The 18,521-nt window shown below is 36.7% G+C and overlaps 1 protein-coding gene across 2 annotated transcripts; it reads left to right on the top strand.

Annotated features, from left to right (window-relative positions):
• The first annotated feature begins 1,080 nt into the window (after positions 1 to 1,080).
• On the top strand, positions 1,081 to 18,240 carry dpysl5b (dihydropyrimidinase like 5b). Of its 2 annotated transcripts, XR_012401566.1 has the most exons (14): positions 1,081 to 1,143; positions 3,567 to 3,831; positions 6,008 to 6,166; positions 7,182 to 7,361; positions 8,071 to 8,139; positions 8,268 to 8,312; positions 8,485 to 8,560; positions 8,667 to 8,823; positions 10,237 to 10,378; positions 12,366 to 12,508; positions 12,774 to 12,981; positions 13,596 to 13,773; positions 16,390 to 16,658; positions 18,113 to 18,234. XR_012401566.1 is itself a non-coding variant. In NM_001020515.1 (13 exon segments), coding segments are annotated over 12 exon segments (1,707 nt in total). In that variant the 5' UTR covers positions 1,129 to 1,143; position 3,567; the 3' UTR covers positions 16,476 to 18,240.
• Positions 18,241 to 18,521: the final 281 nt, after the last annotated feature.

Genomic DNA, 18,521 nt, shown 5'->3' with positions numbered 1-18,521 from the left:
AAATATTAAATATAATTTTAAATCTTTATGGGTTTTGTCTAGTCGTAATCAAATTGGAGATTTTCTAAATTCAGCATTCAGAAAAAATTCTCAAAAACACATTTAAAGATATCATAAGAATAATTTTTGAGTCAAATTAGAGTTGTAGAACGCTTACATTTAATTTAACATCATTACAGATATCCTAAATGGAGTTTTCACTAGTCAAAATGTATTTGCAGATGTGTCAATTTGTTTTACTAGTGCAATTACCATTGCAGATATCTCAGATTAATGCTTGAATTGCAGTTTCTATATTTAAATGAATTTATGGACAGTCAGAATAAAATAAAAAGTGTAATACTTTATTTAACATAAATATGAGTTGTTCATATGTAAATTAAGATTTTTACAGGATGCTTTACAGTAATATATTTATCCATATACATTAGATTAGTGCCAAAGACAAATCTGCAACTAATCGTAACAAAAACATGCAAGAATGAGCACACACACATGCATTTATTGGGTGGAAATGTTAAATAACTTGGTTATAACCAGGAAAAAGCTAGAAAAACATAAAAACATATAAGATTGTAATTGTTTTTGTAGCACCCCATTTGAACGTTAATGTATTTTTTTTTTCTATTCCTGAAGAATAATATTATTATAATGGATATAACTGTTTAAATGCACCAAACATTGTCTGTCTATATATATATATATATATATATATATATATATATATATATATATATATATATATATATATATATATATATATACTTAGAAATGGATACAAATATTGATTTTCAGAAGGTAATGTACTCATTTATGCTGAACACGATATAATATAACTAAATACATTTATACTATATAAGTAATTTAACTTTAGCTAACAGAAAGAAAAATAGATATTAAAAATTTAAAACGCTTCATGATTTTAGTACTTATTTATTTTTTTTCAGAACAACAAAGGTTTTTCTGCTAAAATGACTTGCGTTATGACAACAAGCCCTAGTCATCCTGTTTTACAGCTTCTCATTGGGCGGTTGGTCTGCCTGGCGCGCGCTCCTCTCGGTCTCGTGCGCGCGCAGTGACAGCTGTCATCGGGCGCGCGGTGGAGCGAGTGCACGCACAACAGAAGGAAAATCATCAAATACGGTACGTCAACACAGAAAATCCGTTTTAAAATTAATATTTCACTGTGTACGGCAGGTTTATTGACAGGAAGAGTTTTAATCTTCGCGTTGTGAACTGATATTGTCCTCGTTATTTCTCTGGTTTTGTCTAAATATGACATTTCTATGATATGTATGTAACGTTACCGTTATGTGTTTACGTTTTTGGTTTCGGTTGGGTTGTGATTGCAGGTGTTTAGCGTTATGAAACTGTTTATATTAAAGCAGCTCTACCACAACGAATGTATTTGATGTTTTTAGTCATCATAAAATGTCTGTAGTTTAACAGTAAAGCTTTAAAATGATTTCTAATGCTAATATTACAGCGTGAGTTATTTTAATGAATATAAAATAACGTAAATCTCGAGAAGAAATGTTCTGAGATGGAGGGATGATATCCTGATGCAGATCTACACAAACATATGTGGATATCAATATAAAACACATTGCTTTGAGAGACTGCTTAATGTTTCTATGCTCTCTCGCATTTATTTTGACTATATTCGAAATTAATTACAATATAATATAAATTAATACAATATAACAAAAAATCTTTTACTCATTTACGATATAGTAGAGATTGTTAAATAGTAGTACATATTCATTAGATACTATTTCTAATCTATATAACACCAGTACTTGTTTATTATTTACTTGTTCTTATTTATAACATACAAGCACAAATTGATTAGACATTAGCATGCTAGCTATTATTAGATGCAGGTCAATAATATGCAGATGCTCAGTGTTGATGTTTAGTGTTTGATTGCAGTTTTGAGGTACATAATGTAGTAGTACAACAAATATTAAATGTTGCCTCATTTTTGTTATATATCACATGATGCTGAGATGGAAAGACATTATAGTGTGTGTGTGTGTGTGTGTGTGTGTGATGTAATCACAGCAAGATGCATGTTTTCTGCTCCGCTCACATCACACACAGCACGCATCATCACACACCGATTATCACTGATGTCATCACTCCTGCTGTGTGTGGATTTGCATATTAAATGCTGCATTAGCCCTTAGGTGTGTGTGTGTGTGTGTGTGGTGAATTGTTTTTGTTTTTTAACAAAACTACATATGCACCATATTTTTTTAATGAAGGATGACCTATTTTTCCTGTACAGTCTATATATAGATGTTTATTTATTTATTACACTGTGATGCTTCTGATGGGAGGCTTATAGTACAGCTTAAACCTTCTGATGCCTGTAAAATGACATATTCCGTCAGCGTTACACAGATTTTTATCAGCTCTGTGTGTGTAAAATGATGTTAGTGGTTTTGTCTTCAGTGTGCATGACAGAAAATGTAGTGCAGAGGAATTTTACAATGGTAAAGTCTGCATTTAATCCTGTAAATGTGCTGTTTGGAGACAGAAAGCGCTCTCGTTTCTCCTCTCGCCTCACTGAACTCTCTCTGATGTCTCATCTGCATGTAAATCAGCACAGTTTTGTTTCATCCTCAGGGAAAAAGCAGTTTTTTTTTCTCATATGTAGTGTTTTATAGCTGGAGAGATACTGTTTAGTCTGTTTGTTGTTCACTATAAATGTGAGTTTTTGCACAATACATTTTTAATTATTAATAAAACGGCTTTAATAAAATAGCTTACAATAGCGGCCCAAAAATAAGTACACCCAAATTTATATGTTTCAGAAAAATATTAAATAAATAAAAATTAAAGGAGGAAAAAATCAAGAGAAACTAAAAAAATATCTAAAATTTAGTAGTTTGTAATTTAATTTTGCAAAATTTTGCTTGAATTTAAATATTAGCCTTCTATTTCTAAAGATGTTCTGTGACTAAAATATTATTTTAATAAATATATCTGTTTAATAAGTCTGTTTTGCAGCAAAATAAATATTAATTTTTAAAATAGGCTGTACTCTGTAGCTCTTTTATTCCCCTTTTTCATATTTTTTCAATCTTATTTCCACATGATTGTCTCTTGTGCTCACCAATCTTCATTTATTCAAACATAAATATGGCCAAAAATTCTGATATATTATTACAATATCAAGTAGCTGATTTTAATTTGAATAAATAGTGAAGTATAATTTATTCCTGTGATTTAAATCTGAATTCCCGGCATCCTTACTTTAGGATCACGTGATTGTTTATTTGTTCTCCCCGTGTTGGCGTTGGTTTCCTCTGGGGGCTCCAGTTTCCCCCACAGTCCAAACACATGCGCTATAGGGGAATTAAATTAGCTGTAGTGTATGAATGTGTTTGGGTATTTCCCAATACTGGATTGCGGCTGAAAGGGCATCCGCAGCATAAAACATATGTTTTCCGGTTCATTCCACTGTGGCGACCTTTAGAAATAGACTCTTAGCCAAATGAAAATGAATGAATGATTATGGTCGAGTTACCTGCGCTGTGTATTTTATTTTCAATCTGCAGGATGATGTCGGGCGGCGGCTCCTCCATGCGGATCCTCATTAAAGGCGGCCGGGTGGTGAATGATGATGTCACAGAGGAGGCAGATGTTTACCTGGAGAACGGGCGGATCCAGCAGGTGGGGCGGGACCTGATGATCCCGGGCGGAGCAAAGGTGATCGACGCGACTGGAAAACTGGTGATTCCCGGCGGCATCGACAGCAGCGTTCACCTGCACCAGACATTCATGAATGCACACACACAGGACGACTTCTACAGCGGCACCAAGGTAAAACACATGCACATACACACAATCAGAGACTGACATGATGATGGCACTCATACACACACACTTTTACATTTACACATATATATATATATGATCTTACACTTATGCAAACCCGCGCGCACACACACATACACACATAATAAGAGACTCACATGGGAAAAACACTCAGTGACACACAAACATGCACCGACACTCAATCACACATGCGCTTAAATTTATATATATACACACACATGCAGTGACACACACAACACATACATACACACACAAACATCCACTCGCACACTCGCTATTACAATTATATATATTCACACACACACCTGCAGTGACACACACAACACATACATGCATACACACTCACACACACAAACATGCCTTACACAGTTGCTCTTACATAAATATATACACACACACACACACAAACATGCACCTACACATGTGCACTTACTCCTAAATGTACACACAAACACAAACATGCACCTACACACACTCTTTCATTTATATATGTATACACACACACACAAACATGCACCTACACACATACTCTTTCATTTATATATGTATACACACACACAAACATGGACCTACACACATGCACTTACTCCTAAATTTACACTCATACACACACAAACATGCACCTACACACATACTCTTTTATTTATATATGTATACACACACACACACAGGCAGTGATGCATAACAATATATATATACATACACACACACACACACACACACACACAAACATGCACTTATTCTTTTATTTACACACACACACACACACACACACACACATGCAGTGATACACAACACATACATACACACACTCACACACAAAGACACACACATAAACCTGCACTTTCTGGCACACACATTAACTTGTTAACACACACACTCATACACATTATTTAATATAATATAAATCTTATACTTAAACACACACACACGTCTAACAAAGTTACACAAACAAACACTTTATCACGCACGCACACACACAAAGACAGACACACACACAGACAGACACCCTTGCCCTCACATGACATGCAGCTCCTTTACTAGTAAAACTCTTCGTGTGTGTGTGTGTGTTGACATGAGCATGGATGATGTAACCTTCCAGTTTCTATAGTGACTGTTACTATAGTAACAGCTGAGCTAGATTGGCACTGACAAACACATACACACAGGAAACACCACACTCCTGCACTTCCTCTGTGACGTCATCATCAGTGCAGTTTGAGTCACAGGAGGAGCGCTAATATGTCAAATCTAAACTCCTGTGCAGGGATGTGTTCATGCAAATATTAGCATGATGATGATCGACAAGCTGTAAAGGGAAATAAAGTAGATATTATGAAGGAAATGACATCATGAGACAGACGCGTGACCGTTTCTACATTCAGGAGTGAAGAGAACAGTGCATGTATAGTGGAACTCCTGCTGTTAGGATGTAAAAGCAGCAGTAGACCAGCATTAGTGTGTGTGTGTGTGTGTGTCTTTTGTTTGGTCTCTCTCACATGCATTAATATTCCACTCATGCAGACACTCATCTCAGACCGTGTGTGTGTTCAGTGTTCAACAAGAGACACTCTCACAACTTTAGAGAAACTTTAGGGAACGTTCTCTCAACACTATGAACAAACCAAGGACACACGCACACACATGTTCACCCGTAACACACTGTGACACACCTACAAACACTTAAACACACATCATACACTGATGTTCATCTGTAAACACAGACACTGACATGCACACACAGACACGTTTTTCTATAAACACACACACTTACACACACACTTTTACACTGTCTTGCTCACACGCATGCACTGTGACAGATACACACATACACACACACACACACACACACAATTTTACACTCTCTCTAGGTCTCTCACACACATACTCTCAGATACAAACATACTCGTGCACACACACTTATATTCTTTTGCTAATAGACAGAATCACACACACTTTCACATTCTACACACACACACAAACACACACACTCATGTTTTAATGTTAATACACACTGATGTTCTTATGTAAACAGAATGTCACAATTTTACACTTTCTCTTGTTCACACACACAGATGCACATACCATACACACACACACACACACACACACTGAAGACAGGTGTTGAGTTGTGTGGCTCTGTGTGTGTGTGTGTGCGCAGGCGGCGCTGTTGGGCGGCTCCACGATGTTGATCTCTCATGTTCTCCCGGATCGCGGCGCGTCTCTGCTGGATGCTTTTGAGCAGATGCGCGCTCACGCGGATGCTAAAGCCTGCTGCGATTACGCGCTGCACGTTGGCGTCACCTGGTGGGGGCCGAAGGTACTGCACGAGTCTTAGAAAGGTCCATTATAAATAAAAATGTATTATTATTATTATTATTATTATTATTGTAGTAATAATAATAACTTTAATATTTTAATAACTTTTTTTTTAAATAACTATTTCAGTTGGTAATTGGACAGTGTAGCCTACTAATATACACGTTTTGCACATATTTTATTTAGTTATTATTATAATTTTATTGTGTTTTTCCATACTTTTATGCATTTAGTTAATTACAAAGCAATTATGCAACTTATTCTTAAACATATTTAACTGTGGAAATAACATATGCAGGTAATGTGCATCTCAGTTTTATTTTTTCAATGTGTTATTTTAGTCATGCAGAAGTGTAATAGAGCTTTTTTTAGATATTTATTTGAGCTAGTTTATATTAAAATATTTGATATCTGGACATAATAGGCTTTAAGTCATGTGACAGCATGTGTGTGTGTATGTGATGTGAAGCTTATTATTATTCATTCATTTATTATTCATGATTTTATGGTTATTTTCTTTAATTGTTTGTTTGTTACTACTGTTATTGTTTTTTATTTACATGTGAAGTCAGAGTTATTTGCCTTCCTGTGAATTTTGTCAAATATTTGCCCTTAAGCAATATTTGTTTTGGATTTTCTCCAGAGTAAACCACTTTTATACAATAACTTTATCCTAATTACCCTAGTGAAGCCTTTAAAAGTCACTTTAACCTGTATAGAAGTGTCTTGAAGAATATCTAGTCTAATATTAGTTACTGTCATCATGACAAAGAGAAAATAAATCAGTTATTAGAAATGAGTTATCAAAACTATTATGATTAGAAATGTGTCAGAAATCTTCTTTCCGTTAAACAGAAATTGGGGAAAAAAGTATTCAGGAGGGCAAATAATTCTGACTTTTACTTCATTAATGTTAATTTTATTTATGCAGATTTCTTTTAATCCCACAACAGCTGTGCATTAGTTTGAGCCATCATATGCAGATGTCGTTGATGTTTTGGGTGTGTTGTGTGCAGGTGGAGCGGGAGATGGAGGTGCTGGTGGGTGAGCGAGGCGTGAACTCCTTCCAGATGTTTATGGCGTATAAAGACGCGATGATGCTGAAGGACTCTGAGCTTTATCAGGCTCTGAACACCTGTAAAAACATCGGCGCCATTGCTCGAATCCACGCAGAGAACGGAGAGCTGGTGCTGGAGGTGGAGTTCATTTACTTTGCTTATTGTCTCAGAATATGTTTTTTTTAACATAATAGATATTAGAGAATTATTTGAAAAGCGTAGTAGTATTTCATTTTAAACTATTTTGTTTTAATATTAATGCAGCATTATTTTAGTTGAATTCATTTTATTTGATTTAAATTTTGTTTTGCTTTTATTTTTTGATAAATTTTCTTTTATTTAGTGTTATTTGTTTTGTTTTTATATTAAAAAAATTTTATTTAGTGTTTTTCGTTTTGCTTTTATTGTACTTTTTTTTTATATTTTATTTTATTTTGCTTTATTTAGTGTTTTTTGTTTATTTTTTTATTTTTTTATTTATTTAGTTTTATTTAGTGTTTTTTGTTTTTATATAAAAAATTTTGTCTTTTTCTGTTTTTGTTTTGTTTTTATATTTGAATGTATTTTTTTATTTAGTGTTTTGTTTTCGTTTATTTTAACTTATTTTATTTTATTTAGTATTATTTTTTTGTTGTTTAATTTTTGTTTTTAGTGTTTTTTTTATATTAAAATTTTTGTTTTATTTAGTGTTTTTTTGTTTTTATATTTAATTTTTTGTTTTATTTAGGGTTTTTTTGTTTTTAATTTATTTTGTTTTATTTAGTGTTTTTTTTTATTTTTTTATTTTAGATTTTCGAATATATGAATACATGTGTGTGTGTGTGCGCGCGTGTGCATGTGTGTTCAGGGGGCAAAGGAGGCTCTGGATCTGGGCATCAGTGGTCCTGAAGGGATGGAGATCAGTCGACCGGAGGAGGTTAGAGACTTGTGTGTGTGTGTGTGTGTGTGTGTGTGTGTGTGAGAATAATGTTAATAATGACACTTTTATTATGACTGATGTGTGTGTGTGTGTGTGTGTGTGTGTGTGTGTCTGTCTGTCTTTAGCTGGAAGCAGAGGCCACACATCGAGCCATAACCATCGGCAACAGGGTGAGAAAACAGACAACAGGGTGTGTGTGTGTAGTTTGATTTGTGGGAGAGAGAGATTGTGTATATGTATGTGATTTGTGGGAGAGAGAGTGTATTTGTGTGTGTGTGTGTGTGTGTGTGTGTGTGTGTGTGTGTAATTAACGTGTGATTAACGTGTGTCTCCTCATCACAGGCTCACTGTCCAGTGTATTTAGTGAACGTGTCCAGCATGTCTGCAGCTGATGTCATCGGTGCCGCCCGCATGCAAGGTCAGTTTATGTTTGATCAGAAATGTTTATAGTGCTTATAAACACACTGATGTCGATAACGCAGCGTTTGAGTGTGTGTCTCTCTGTCTGTGTGTGTGTGCTCCAGGTAAGGTGGTCCAGGCGGAGACGACTGTGGCTCATGCAGTGCTCTCTGGGATGCATTATTATCATCAGGACTGGGCTCACGCCGCTGCTCATGTCATAGCTCCGCCCCTCCGGCTCGACCCCAACACCCCCGACAACCTCATTGGCCTGCTGGGAAAGTACGAACCAATCAGACGCTCAGCCAGTCAGAGCTCTAAAATGCCCTTTATTCATGGACCCTTTTCACTAGACTGTTATGACACGTTTAATGGTCATCAATCTTAAATCCTGAAAAATTTGTAATATTTACATGAAAAAAAATTGATTTGCAGTTTTATATTTTGTATTTTGTATATGTGTTTATTTATGCATTATATCATCTTTGCATCAAATTACTAAAAATTAATTTCCCCTCGGTGTTTGTAAGGCAGAGTCTATGGAGGTGGGACAGTAGATATGATATTATTCTCTCTTCTGGCTGCCTTTATTAGTCTCACACTATTGTTTTTGTTTTTTTTCTGAAGTCTTGAAAACACCATACTGGAGTTTTTCTGTCGTTATTTCAGCTAATAGGATTGCATAGATATATACACTAGATGTCGCCTGGCCTATTGTTGTCTATTGGACGGAATGCATCAATAGCGCCGCCATCTTGCTACAGGGTAGCGCTCCTTTGAAATGAATGCGGGACCAAGGTACAGTGGAGGACTGTGGCCATGCAAAGCCAGAGATATACACATATACACATATATCTGTGATCGGGAGTTTTCCTGGATGTTAGTATGTACATTTTTTTTTCTAATTACGAAAATTATAATTTTACATCACTTTTCTACATTGATGGATCAGTGACCGCACGGGCATTCCTGACACACAGCTTGTGTTTGTGTGTACAGAAATGTACTATTCACCCTCCCTGTTAAATTTGATCTAATCATGTCCTGAAACACAGCTCCTCTCCTGCTTTCACTCCTCATTCTGACGGAGGGAGCGATTCGTTTGTGAATGAATCCCCCGAACGACTCTTTCACTAACGTTAGGCGACAATAATACAAGTTTCTGGCAGCGCAGCATCTCGCTGTCATATTTCTTTTGCATTGTTTGCTGATTTTATTCAACAAAACTAGCATAAGCCGAGTGTTTAGTGTGAGTTGGAGCTGCTTTGTCGTATGCTGAATGCAGTAAGTGACTGTTATCATCAATAATGTTAAAAAAACAACAGAAAAAAAAACATAATATTACCTATGAAATGTTCTGCCTTTGTGCTTTGTTTTCTTTGTTTGCTCGTTACTACACCCGTAGACAGCGCTAAAGTGCGGTACTAGTGCGGTTAAATGACATTTGTCCTGGGAGCACTGTACCAATGTGGCGGCGCTATTGACGCATGCTCAGGGTCCCTATGCGATATCTACTGTATATATCTATGGTAGGATTGTAAAAGAATGATTTGTTGTGCTCTTCCATTCATTACGTTCTAAGTTTACCAACTATAACCACTACTGCTGCGGAGAAACAAGCAAATGTAAAAAAAGAGTCAGTTTGCGAAATTAGAGGATCGTTAACATGTGATGATGTGTTTCCTGTGTTTCCAGCGACATCATTAACGTGGTGGCGTCAGATCATCGCGCATTCAGCACCAAGCAGAAGGCCATGGGCAAAGAAGACTTCACGAAGATCCCTCACGGGGCGCCCGGCGTCGAGGATCGCATGAGCGTCATCTGGGAGAGAGGAGTGGTGCGTTGATAACAACACGCAACACATGCTAACCGCAAACACAGTTACACAACAAGCTGGGTGGAATACTTATGAATTTTAATCACCAGTTACTGATTACACATTACATGACAAAAATTGTAGCCTGTTATATATTTCTTAGTTATATATATATATATATATATATATATATATATATATATATATTTCTTGCATATTTATGATTATGTAATCTGAATACTTTTGGATTACATTTAGATTACTTTTGCGCTAACACTTATTTGATGCCACGTATGTATGGTATAGAAACATATGGTAGTCATTTATGGTAATGTAAATCGACGAAAAGCGAAAAAGGTGCGTCAACGAAAGTGAAGGGTGGTGCTTCTCTCTATGGCGCCCCTAACAAGATACTGGTGTTTGTGCTGCCCTTTCGTGGATAAAAGTGAAGGGGTTGGGGGGATTATGTCTCCATGCCGCACCTTGCAAGATGTCGCCCTGAGCGATCGCCCACATTGCCCATGCCTAAATCCGCCATTACATTTATACATTTATATTATTACATTTATTACATTATATTTATTATTGATTACGTTTATATTTAGATTACTTTTCTGCTAATTTAATGTATGGTATAGTAATGTATAGTAGACATTTACAGTAATGTAATCTGACTACTTTTTGGATTATTTTTAGATTACGTTTTAGCTTACACTTATTTGATGCCACATATGTGTGGTGTGGTGTGGTAACGTATGGTCGACATTTATGGTAATGTAAGATAAGGTAGACATACTATACCTTAAATTTGTTAATGTAATCTAACTCCTTTTGGATTACATTTAGATTACACATTGCCCATACATAAATCCGCCACAGATTATATTTACATTTAGATTACTTTTCTGCTAATTTAATGACAGATATGTGTGGTATGGTAATGTATAGTAGATATTTACAGAAATGTAATCTGACTACTTTTTGGATTACATTTAGATTACGTTTAAGCAAACACTTACTTGATGCAGCATATGTGTGGTGTGGTAACGAATGGTCGACATTTATGGTAATGTAAGGTCAGGTAAACATACCATACTTTACATTTGTTAATGTAATCTGACTACTTTTGGATTACATTAAGATTACACATTGCCAATGCATAAATCCGCCACTGATTACATTCATATTTAGATTACTTTTCTGCTAGTTTAATGTATGGTATGGTATGGTAATGTATAGTAGACATTTACAGTAATGTAATCTGACTACTTTTTGGATTACATTTAGATTACATTTTAGCTAACACTTATTTGATGCCGCATATGTGTGGTGTGGTAATGTACGGTCGACATTTATGGTAATGTATATTATGGTAGACATTTTTTGTTAATGTAATCGGACTACTTTTGGATTACATTTAGATTACTTTTGTGCTTTGCCTTATTTGACATTACACATATTGAAGCAGGATAATCTTGTGCTACTCTGACAGATAGAAAGTAAAAATATCTTCATTGTTTATCAGCAACAAGAGCCTGAACAGCTTGTGTGTAAAGTGCAATGATGAACAGTTAATACTTACAGTACTCACACTAATATACACCTCACTGAATGAGCGGCAGGATTAGTTATGATGACAAATATAAACATTAAAAACAGAGAAAAATTAGGAGAATCCGTGAATTGTGAACAGTTTATCGCCACTGTGTAAATAATATTTAATCCATCAAAAAGTAACTGTAATCAGATTACAAGTATTTTAGAAAGTCGCTTTCTCTAGTTATAAGTATTTGATTTTTGTATCTGATTACATAATCCAGATTATATGTAATCCCCTGCTACCCGGCTCTGCATAAACACGCATGAAGGTTTTTGTGCCATTATCGAAGACTACACACATCGCTTTTGAATGGACATTCTGTTAACGTTACTGGGAGAACATTTAGAGAACATTTCCAGAATGTTTTCCCTGGCTCGCAGTCTGACAGATGTGTTTTTGTGTTTTTAGGTCAGTGGGAAGATGGATGAGAATCGTTTTGTGGCGGTGACGAGCTCAAACGCTGCTAAAATCTATAACCTCTATCCACGCAAGGGCCGTATAATGCCAGGAGCCGATGCGGATGTGGTTGTGTGGGATCCAGACGCCACACGGTACAAGATGATAATAACCGTATTTGGAAAAGCACAGTTTAATGTAGTTTACTTAATATCATTACATACTTAATAAAACTTAATAAAAGCAACAGCTTTGAATTAAACATGACTTGTAAAATGTGTAAAGACGTAAGTGTTTTCTCGTAAAATGCACTCCAGTACCTTTTAAAAGACTTTTATTGGGTATTTGTGTACTGATACATATACAGTGCTCAACATATATGAGTGTCATATGTATTTATCAGCATACACATTTTAACAGGACGATTTCAGCGAGCACTCAGGCTCAGGGTGGAGACTTCAACCTGTTTGAGGGCCAGCGGTGTCACGGCGTCCCATTGGTGACCATCAGCCGCGGGCGTCTGGTGTGTGAAAACGGCGTCTTCATGTGTGCTCAGGGATCCGGAAAGTTCTACCCGATGAGAGCATTTCCAGATTTCCTCTATAAGAAGCTGATTCAGAGAGAAAAGGTGACTCCGTTAATGCACTAACCGTTAAGTACAATGACATGGACACCAATACTCTGATTTCACATAAGTACTCTGATAACATTAGCATAAATGTTTACGATACGTTACCATACATATGTGGCATCATATAAGTGTTAGCACAAAAGTAATCTAAATGTAATCCAAAAATACTCTAATTACATCACTATAAATGTCTCCGATATATTATCATGAGATACCATACACATCTTACACCAAATAAGTGTTAGCATAAGTGTAATCCAAATGTAATCCAAAAGTACTCTAATTACTTTACCATTATTATCTCCGATATATTATGTAATTACCTCACTGTAAATATCTACCGTACATATGCAACATCAAATAAGTGTTAGCACAAAAGTAATCTAAATGTAATCCAAAAGTACTCTAATTACATCACCGTAAATGTTTACCATACCATAAATATGTAGCAGCAAATAATTGTTAGCACAAAAGTAATCTAAATGTAATCCAGAAGTACTCCAGTTACATTGTCATTTGTACATAAGTCTTTATATGACTACAAATTTTACACGATCTGCAATCTGATTCTCACACTGTCATCATGATGTTAATGCTGAGTGAATCCCCAGACGCTGGCTGTGCGTGGTGTGGATCGAGCTCCATATTCGGGCGACGTCGCCTCCGTTATGAGCTCGATTAGGAAGGAATCGGGCTCTCCAGAGGGTGACGTTCCCATGCGGACCGCCGCCACCGCCGCCAGACACACTGGCATTCGAGACCTGCACGAGTCCAGCTTCAGCCTGTCAGGTGTGCATCTGTCAATCTGCTTATTGATAGTTTTCAGTCACATGACTTGTACGGAGGCTGTCAGGCGAAAAAAATACAATGGGATCTCCATAGGAATGCAGCCCAATACGCTCATATTTCCATCTGTTTCATGCTATGAATATTTGGATCACATATCAACAGAACAAAACAAGAGATATGATCACAATCTGTGAATTGTGGGCACTTTCGCTCTATATATTCTGCACCCGCAGCTGTTTTTTCAGTCATTTAAACCTGTCATGGTGGCTTAGTGGTTAGCACGGTCTACTCACAGCAAGAAGGTTGCTGGTTCCAGTCCCAGCTGGGTCAGTTGGCGTTTCTGTGTGGAGTTTGCATGTTCTCCCCGTGTTGGTGTGGGTTTCCTCCTGGTGCTCCGGTTTCCCCCACAGTCCAAACACATGCACTATAGGGGAATTAATGAACTAAATTGGCCATACTGTATGAGTGTGTGTGTGTGTGTGTGTGTGTGTGTGTGTGTGTGTGTGTGTGTGTGTGTGTGTGTGAATGAGTGTGTATGGGTGTTTCCCAATACTGCGTTGCAGTGTGTGTGTGTGTGTGTGTGTGTGTGTGTGTGTGTGTGTGTGTGTGTGAATGAGTGTGTATGGGTGTTTCCCAATACTGCGTTGCAGCTGGAAGGGCATCCACTGTGTAAAACAGATGCTGGATTAGTTGGCGGTTCATTCCACTGTAGCGTCCCCTGAAATGGAGACTAAGCTGAAGGAAAATGAATGAATGAATGAAACCTGTCATGTCCTGTGAGGGCTCCAATTTGGATATTTTATTTATTTATTCATTTGTTTTTAAATCTATCTTGTGTATGCTCCACAGCAATTTAGTCATTTGTTGATGGCGTTATAGTATGTAAGTGTCTGCTTTTATATTCACTGTCGGTTTCTTTTGCTTAGATTAAAATCTGCTGGTAGGGAAATCTTTTTGTTCACCTCTGCTGTTTACTGTTCTTTGACTTTGCATTTCGGTTTGTACTTTAATTGCACATAACCTGCAAATTACAATAGAAATTATAGACAAATATTGACGTAGAAATCTATAAATTTTTTTATGAGGGATTTCTATAGTAGCACAGCAGACGTGTCTCTGGGAGGGGTTTTGTGCTCGTGCATGTTGCGCTCAGTTTCACGTTCATTCGGATGTACAAAAGAATATGCGTGAGATTCGGCGTACGCAGTGTTTCATCCATCTGAATTTTTTACTGCGTACGCCGAATCTCACGCATATTCTTTTGTACATCCGAATGAACGTGAAACTGAGCGCAACATGCACGAGCGCAAAACCCCTCCCTGCCTCCTCCCCCATATGAATATGCTAATGACTCTACTTTGGCAAAACCCAACGAAAAAGCAACGGCAAAAGCAAGAAGAGAAACTTTGAACAGAATGTGAATTGGAGGTGCTGCTTTCGGAGGTAGACCGGAGAAAAACGGTGTTATTTGCAAGTTTGTTCGCCGGAATTAACAACAAAACAAAAAAATAGAGTGGGAGAGTTTAGCTGATGCGGTCAACACAGTTGGGTCTGAACATCGCACTGAGTGCATTGAAAGAGAAATATTGTGATTTATAGGTGTAAAATGTTGCAGTATCCTTAACAGCCTTAGTGGTGCAGCTCGTATGACGCATGTCAACAGGTTTAGACACGTTCGAACATGAACTCGGTTCGAATCCAGCGTCTGATGAACTCTTTTTTTTTTTTTCTTTTTTTTTTCTTCTTTTTGTTCTTTTTTTTTTCTCCCCGCTACATATCAGATTTTGCCCACTATTTATCACGAGAAAGACAAGTAGGAATCATCAATAAGTATGTGCATCATATTTTATTTGCACATTTATTGAATGGAAATGTTTCTGATTCACGCATGCAAATTCATCTTCAGATAGTGTCTTTATAGCAATGTGCGTGTGGTAGATCGCTCAGATTACATTGGGAAAACAGGCGACTGCTGCAAATTGTGCTTTAATGTTTAGCTGGTCAACTGTATGGTATGGAAATCTTATATACCTGCTGAACCCGTCTCATACAGCTGCCATTGCAAGGCTCAGACACTTTGTAGAGAGGAAATTAACACAACTGCCTCTAGGAGTCGCCATTGGAAATAAAACAGACACGCACAAAAAATGTGCGTACGCCTGCCAGAAAGCTGCCGTGAACCTGCGCACATTCCCACATTCAGTTCATCGTTAGTAAATCCAAACGTGAGCAATTTTGAGCGTGAAACCTGGCGTACGCAAAGTTTTTGTGCGTACGCAGCGTTGACACATGAGGCCCCTGGTCCGTGCATCTCCGACGGAGAAACGTCAGTCTATAGCGATCGCTGCTTGGCTCCTGTTCTAGTATGCAGGGTTTCATTTGCCATATTGATGTTACACTTTTCCTTATTCAAAACTATTTCAGTGACAAGTTTTGTGTATTTTTCTAGTCTATAGTCTTTGGCAGAGATCAACATCCAATAATGCAATTCACAGCCATAAATAAACAGAAAACACTTGAGTATCACTAAATACAGAACCTGTTCATTAACAGATCTTTATTTACAGTGTAGCTAGAGTTAGGTTATGCTGAGTTTCTGCTGGATTGTCTTCGCAGGCGCTCAGGTGGACGACCACATTCCCAAGAGGTCCTCAGCCCGAATCCTGGCTCCTCCCGGCGGACGCTCCAGTGGAATCTGGTGAAGATCTGGAGTTGGTCTCAATGGCGACTCCTGTATGTCCCTGTCCTTGTGTGCTTGAAGATACTAAATGTATGAAGTGGAGAAAATCACAATCAGAGTCACATCCAAAGTGCCAAAAGCTGAAAACTGTGCCACATTACAGCGAGAGAGAGGTAGCAGAGCAGCGTTTGGACACATCTGAAAGGTATCACTATTGCCAAATACGACAGTGTTTCATGTTGCCAACATCACCTTTAAAAGGGACCTATTATGTTTTATTTACAAGCTGTAAAGTAAGACTCTGATGTCTCTAGTGTGTGAAGTTTCAGCTCGAAATAGCCCACTAATAATGTTTTCTAACTCTCTGAAACCGACCCTACTTTAAAACTTCGATCCTAATTGTGCCATTTTGGGGGCTGTCGCTTTAAATTCAAATGAGATTGTGGTCTTCTTGAAAAAGGGCGGAGCTACAAATGCCTGTGCATCAGCATAGTGACAGCTTTAAAACTCGACTAATGTTGCCTTTGTGAAAATGTAAAGAAGCTCTAATGAATAGACAGCTTCTTCTCACTCAGGGCTGTTTATGCTAATGAGAGAGAGAGATGGGCACTAGTGGGCGGGGCTTTCCCCCTCTGATGACACGTAGTACAAATGGCGAATATCAATCAAAGTGTTTCTGCAGACTGTTTTCATCAAGTCTGATTATAAAATATAGGGTTAATTCATGTTGACCATTAGAGGCTGGATATATTCACACACTGCTGGGTTTTAACCCCTTATAAGAGTGATTTTTGCATAATAGGCCCCCTTTAAACTTCTGTGTTATTTTAATAGTAAAATTTAAATGTGTCCAAGCGTTCTTCAAATGTTTATCCAATCAGTCGGGTCGTTCTTCTCCAGATCACTGTTAATAATGTTTGCCAAAAGAGAGATGAGAGGATGAAAGCAAGTATTGTCTGAGTGATTTAAATTGTGTTTCCATAGTTTCTGAGCCAGTCATATATTTTATCGAAATCCACACACACTGATGTTAGTGATTGTGTTTATAGTGATGAAGCCCTTATATGAAAACAGTGTCTGTGACAGATTTTACATATATCTCTTTTACACACACTCAAATATATATATATAGTTTGTTGTTTGTCTTGATTGTATAGTAATGAAATATCTAAAGTGATTGATTTTATTAATGTTAACAGGCTGATCTGCGTTTATTCCAACACTAACATATTCCACTTATAAATGAATTATTGCTCAACTACAAATCTATTCGATAAACATTACCAGTTGGTTATAAGAGGAGCATTTCAGAATATTCTGAATATAAATAACATTCTGAGAAGGGATAACTTTGAGCCAGTCCTCTATTAATATTATTACAAGATCATAACGTTGAAACAACCATGTGTGAACGTTCCCTGTTTAACGTTCAGAGTTTATTGAGCTGCACATGTTCACTGAAACTCAGATTTACGCTCATATCGTGTGTAGAGTCTCGTTTGTGTTCATTATTATTGGTAAATTGTGTGTTATTGTTCCTGTTTTGTGTCCTGATCCAAGCATGAGCTCCTCCAGTAGGGCTGGTTTTATTGGTGCTGTTTTTTAAATGAGCAGTTGTTCATTGCAGGTCTTGATTGGTATGGTTTTGGTGTTTTTCAGGAAAAACAAAGCACTTTGTGAATTGGTTTGTATTTTTGTGTTGTTGGACCTGCTGTTGGAATTAGTCAGTCCTGAAAGTGAAGGGTTGTTTTATCAAGTGCAAAAATAAAATTTAAAAACTCCTTAAAGAAACGCTTCTTTATTTATGCATGCTTGTGTGTATATATATATATATATATATATAATTTTTTTCCTATGCATATTAAAATATGCATAATATGCATGCATATACTTTTCAGGAAATTTGTATATTCAAAATAAGACTATTATGCTTTAGTTTATATTTTTGTAATCATTATTCTTGCAAGACATTTCACATGTGTGTCTAAATATTCCTTATTTTTTAAGTTGTATATTTATATTTTGTAAAAAAAAAAAATTATGTATAATTTAATTTTGTAATTAATAT

Source organism: Danio rerio, chromosome 4, assembly GCF_049306965.1.
Source record: "Danio rerio strain Tuebingen ecotype United States chromosome 4, GRCz12tu, whole genome shotgun sequence".
Lineage (NCBI taxonomy): Eukaryota > Metazoa > Chordata > Actinopteri > Cypriniformes > Danionidae > Danio > Danio rerio.
Note: the sequence above shows the minus strand (reverse complement) of the source record. Positions and strands in the feature narration are given on the sequence as shown.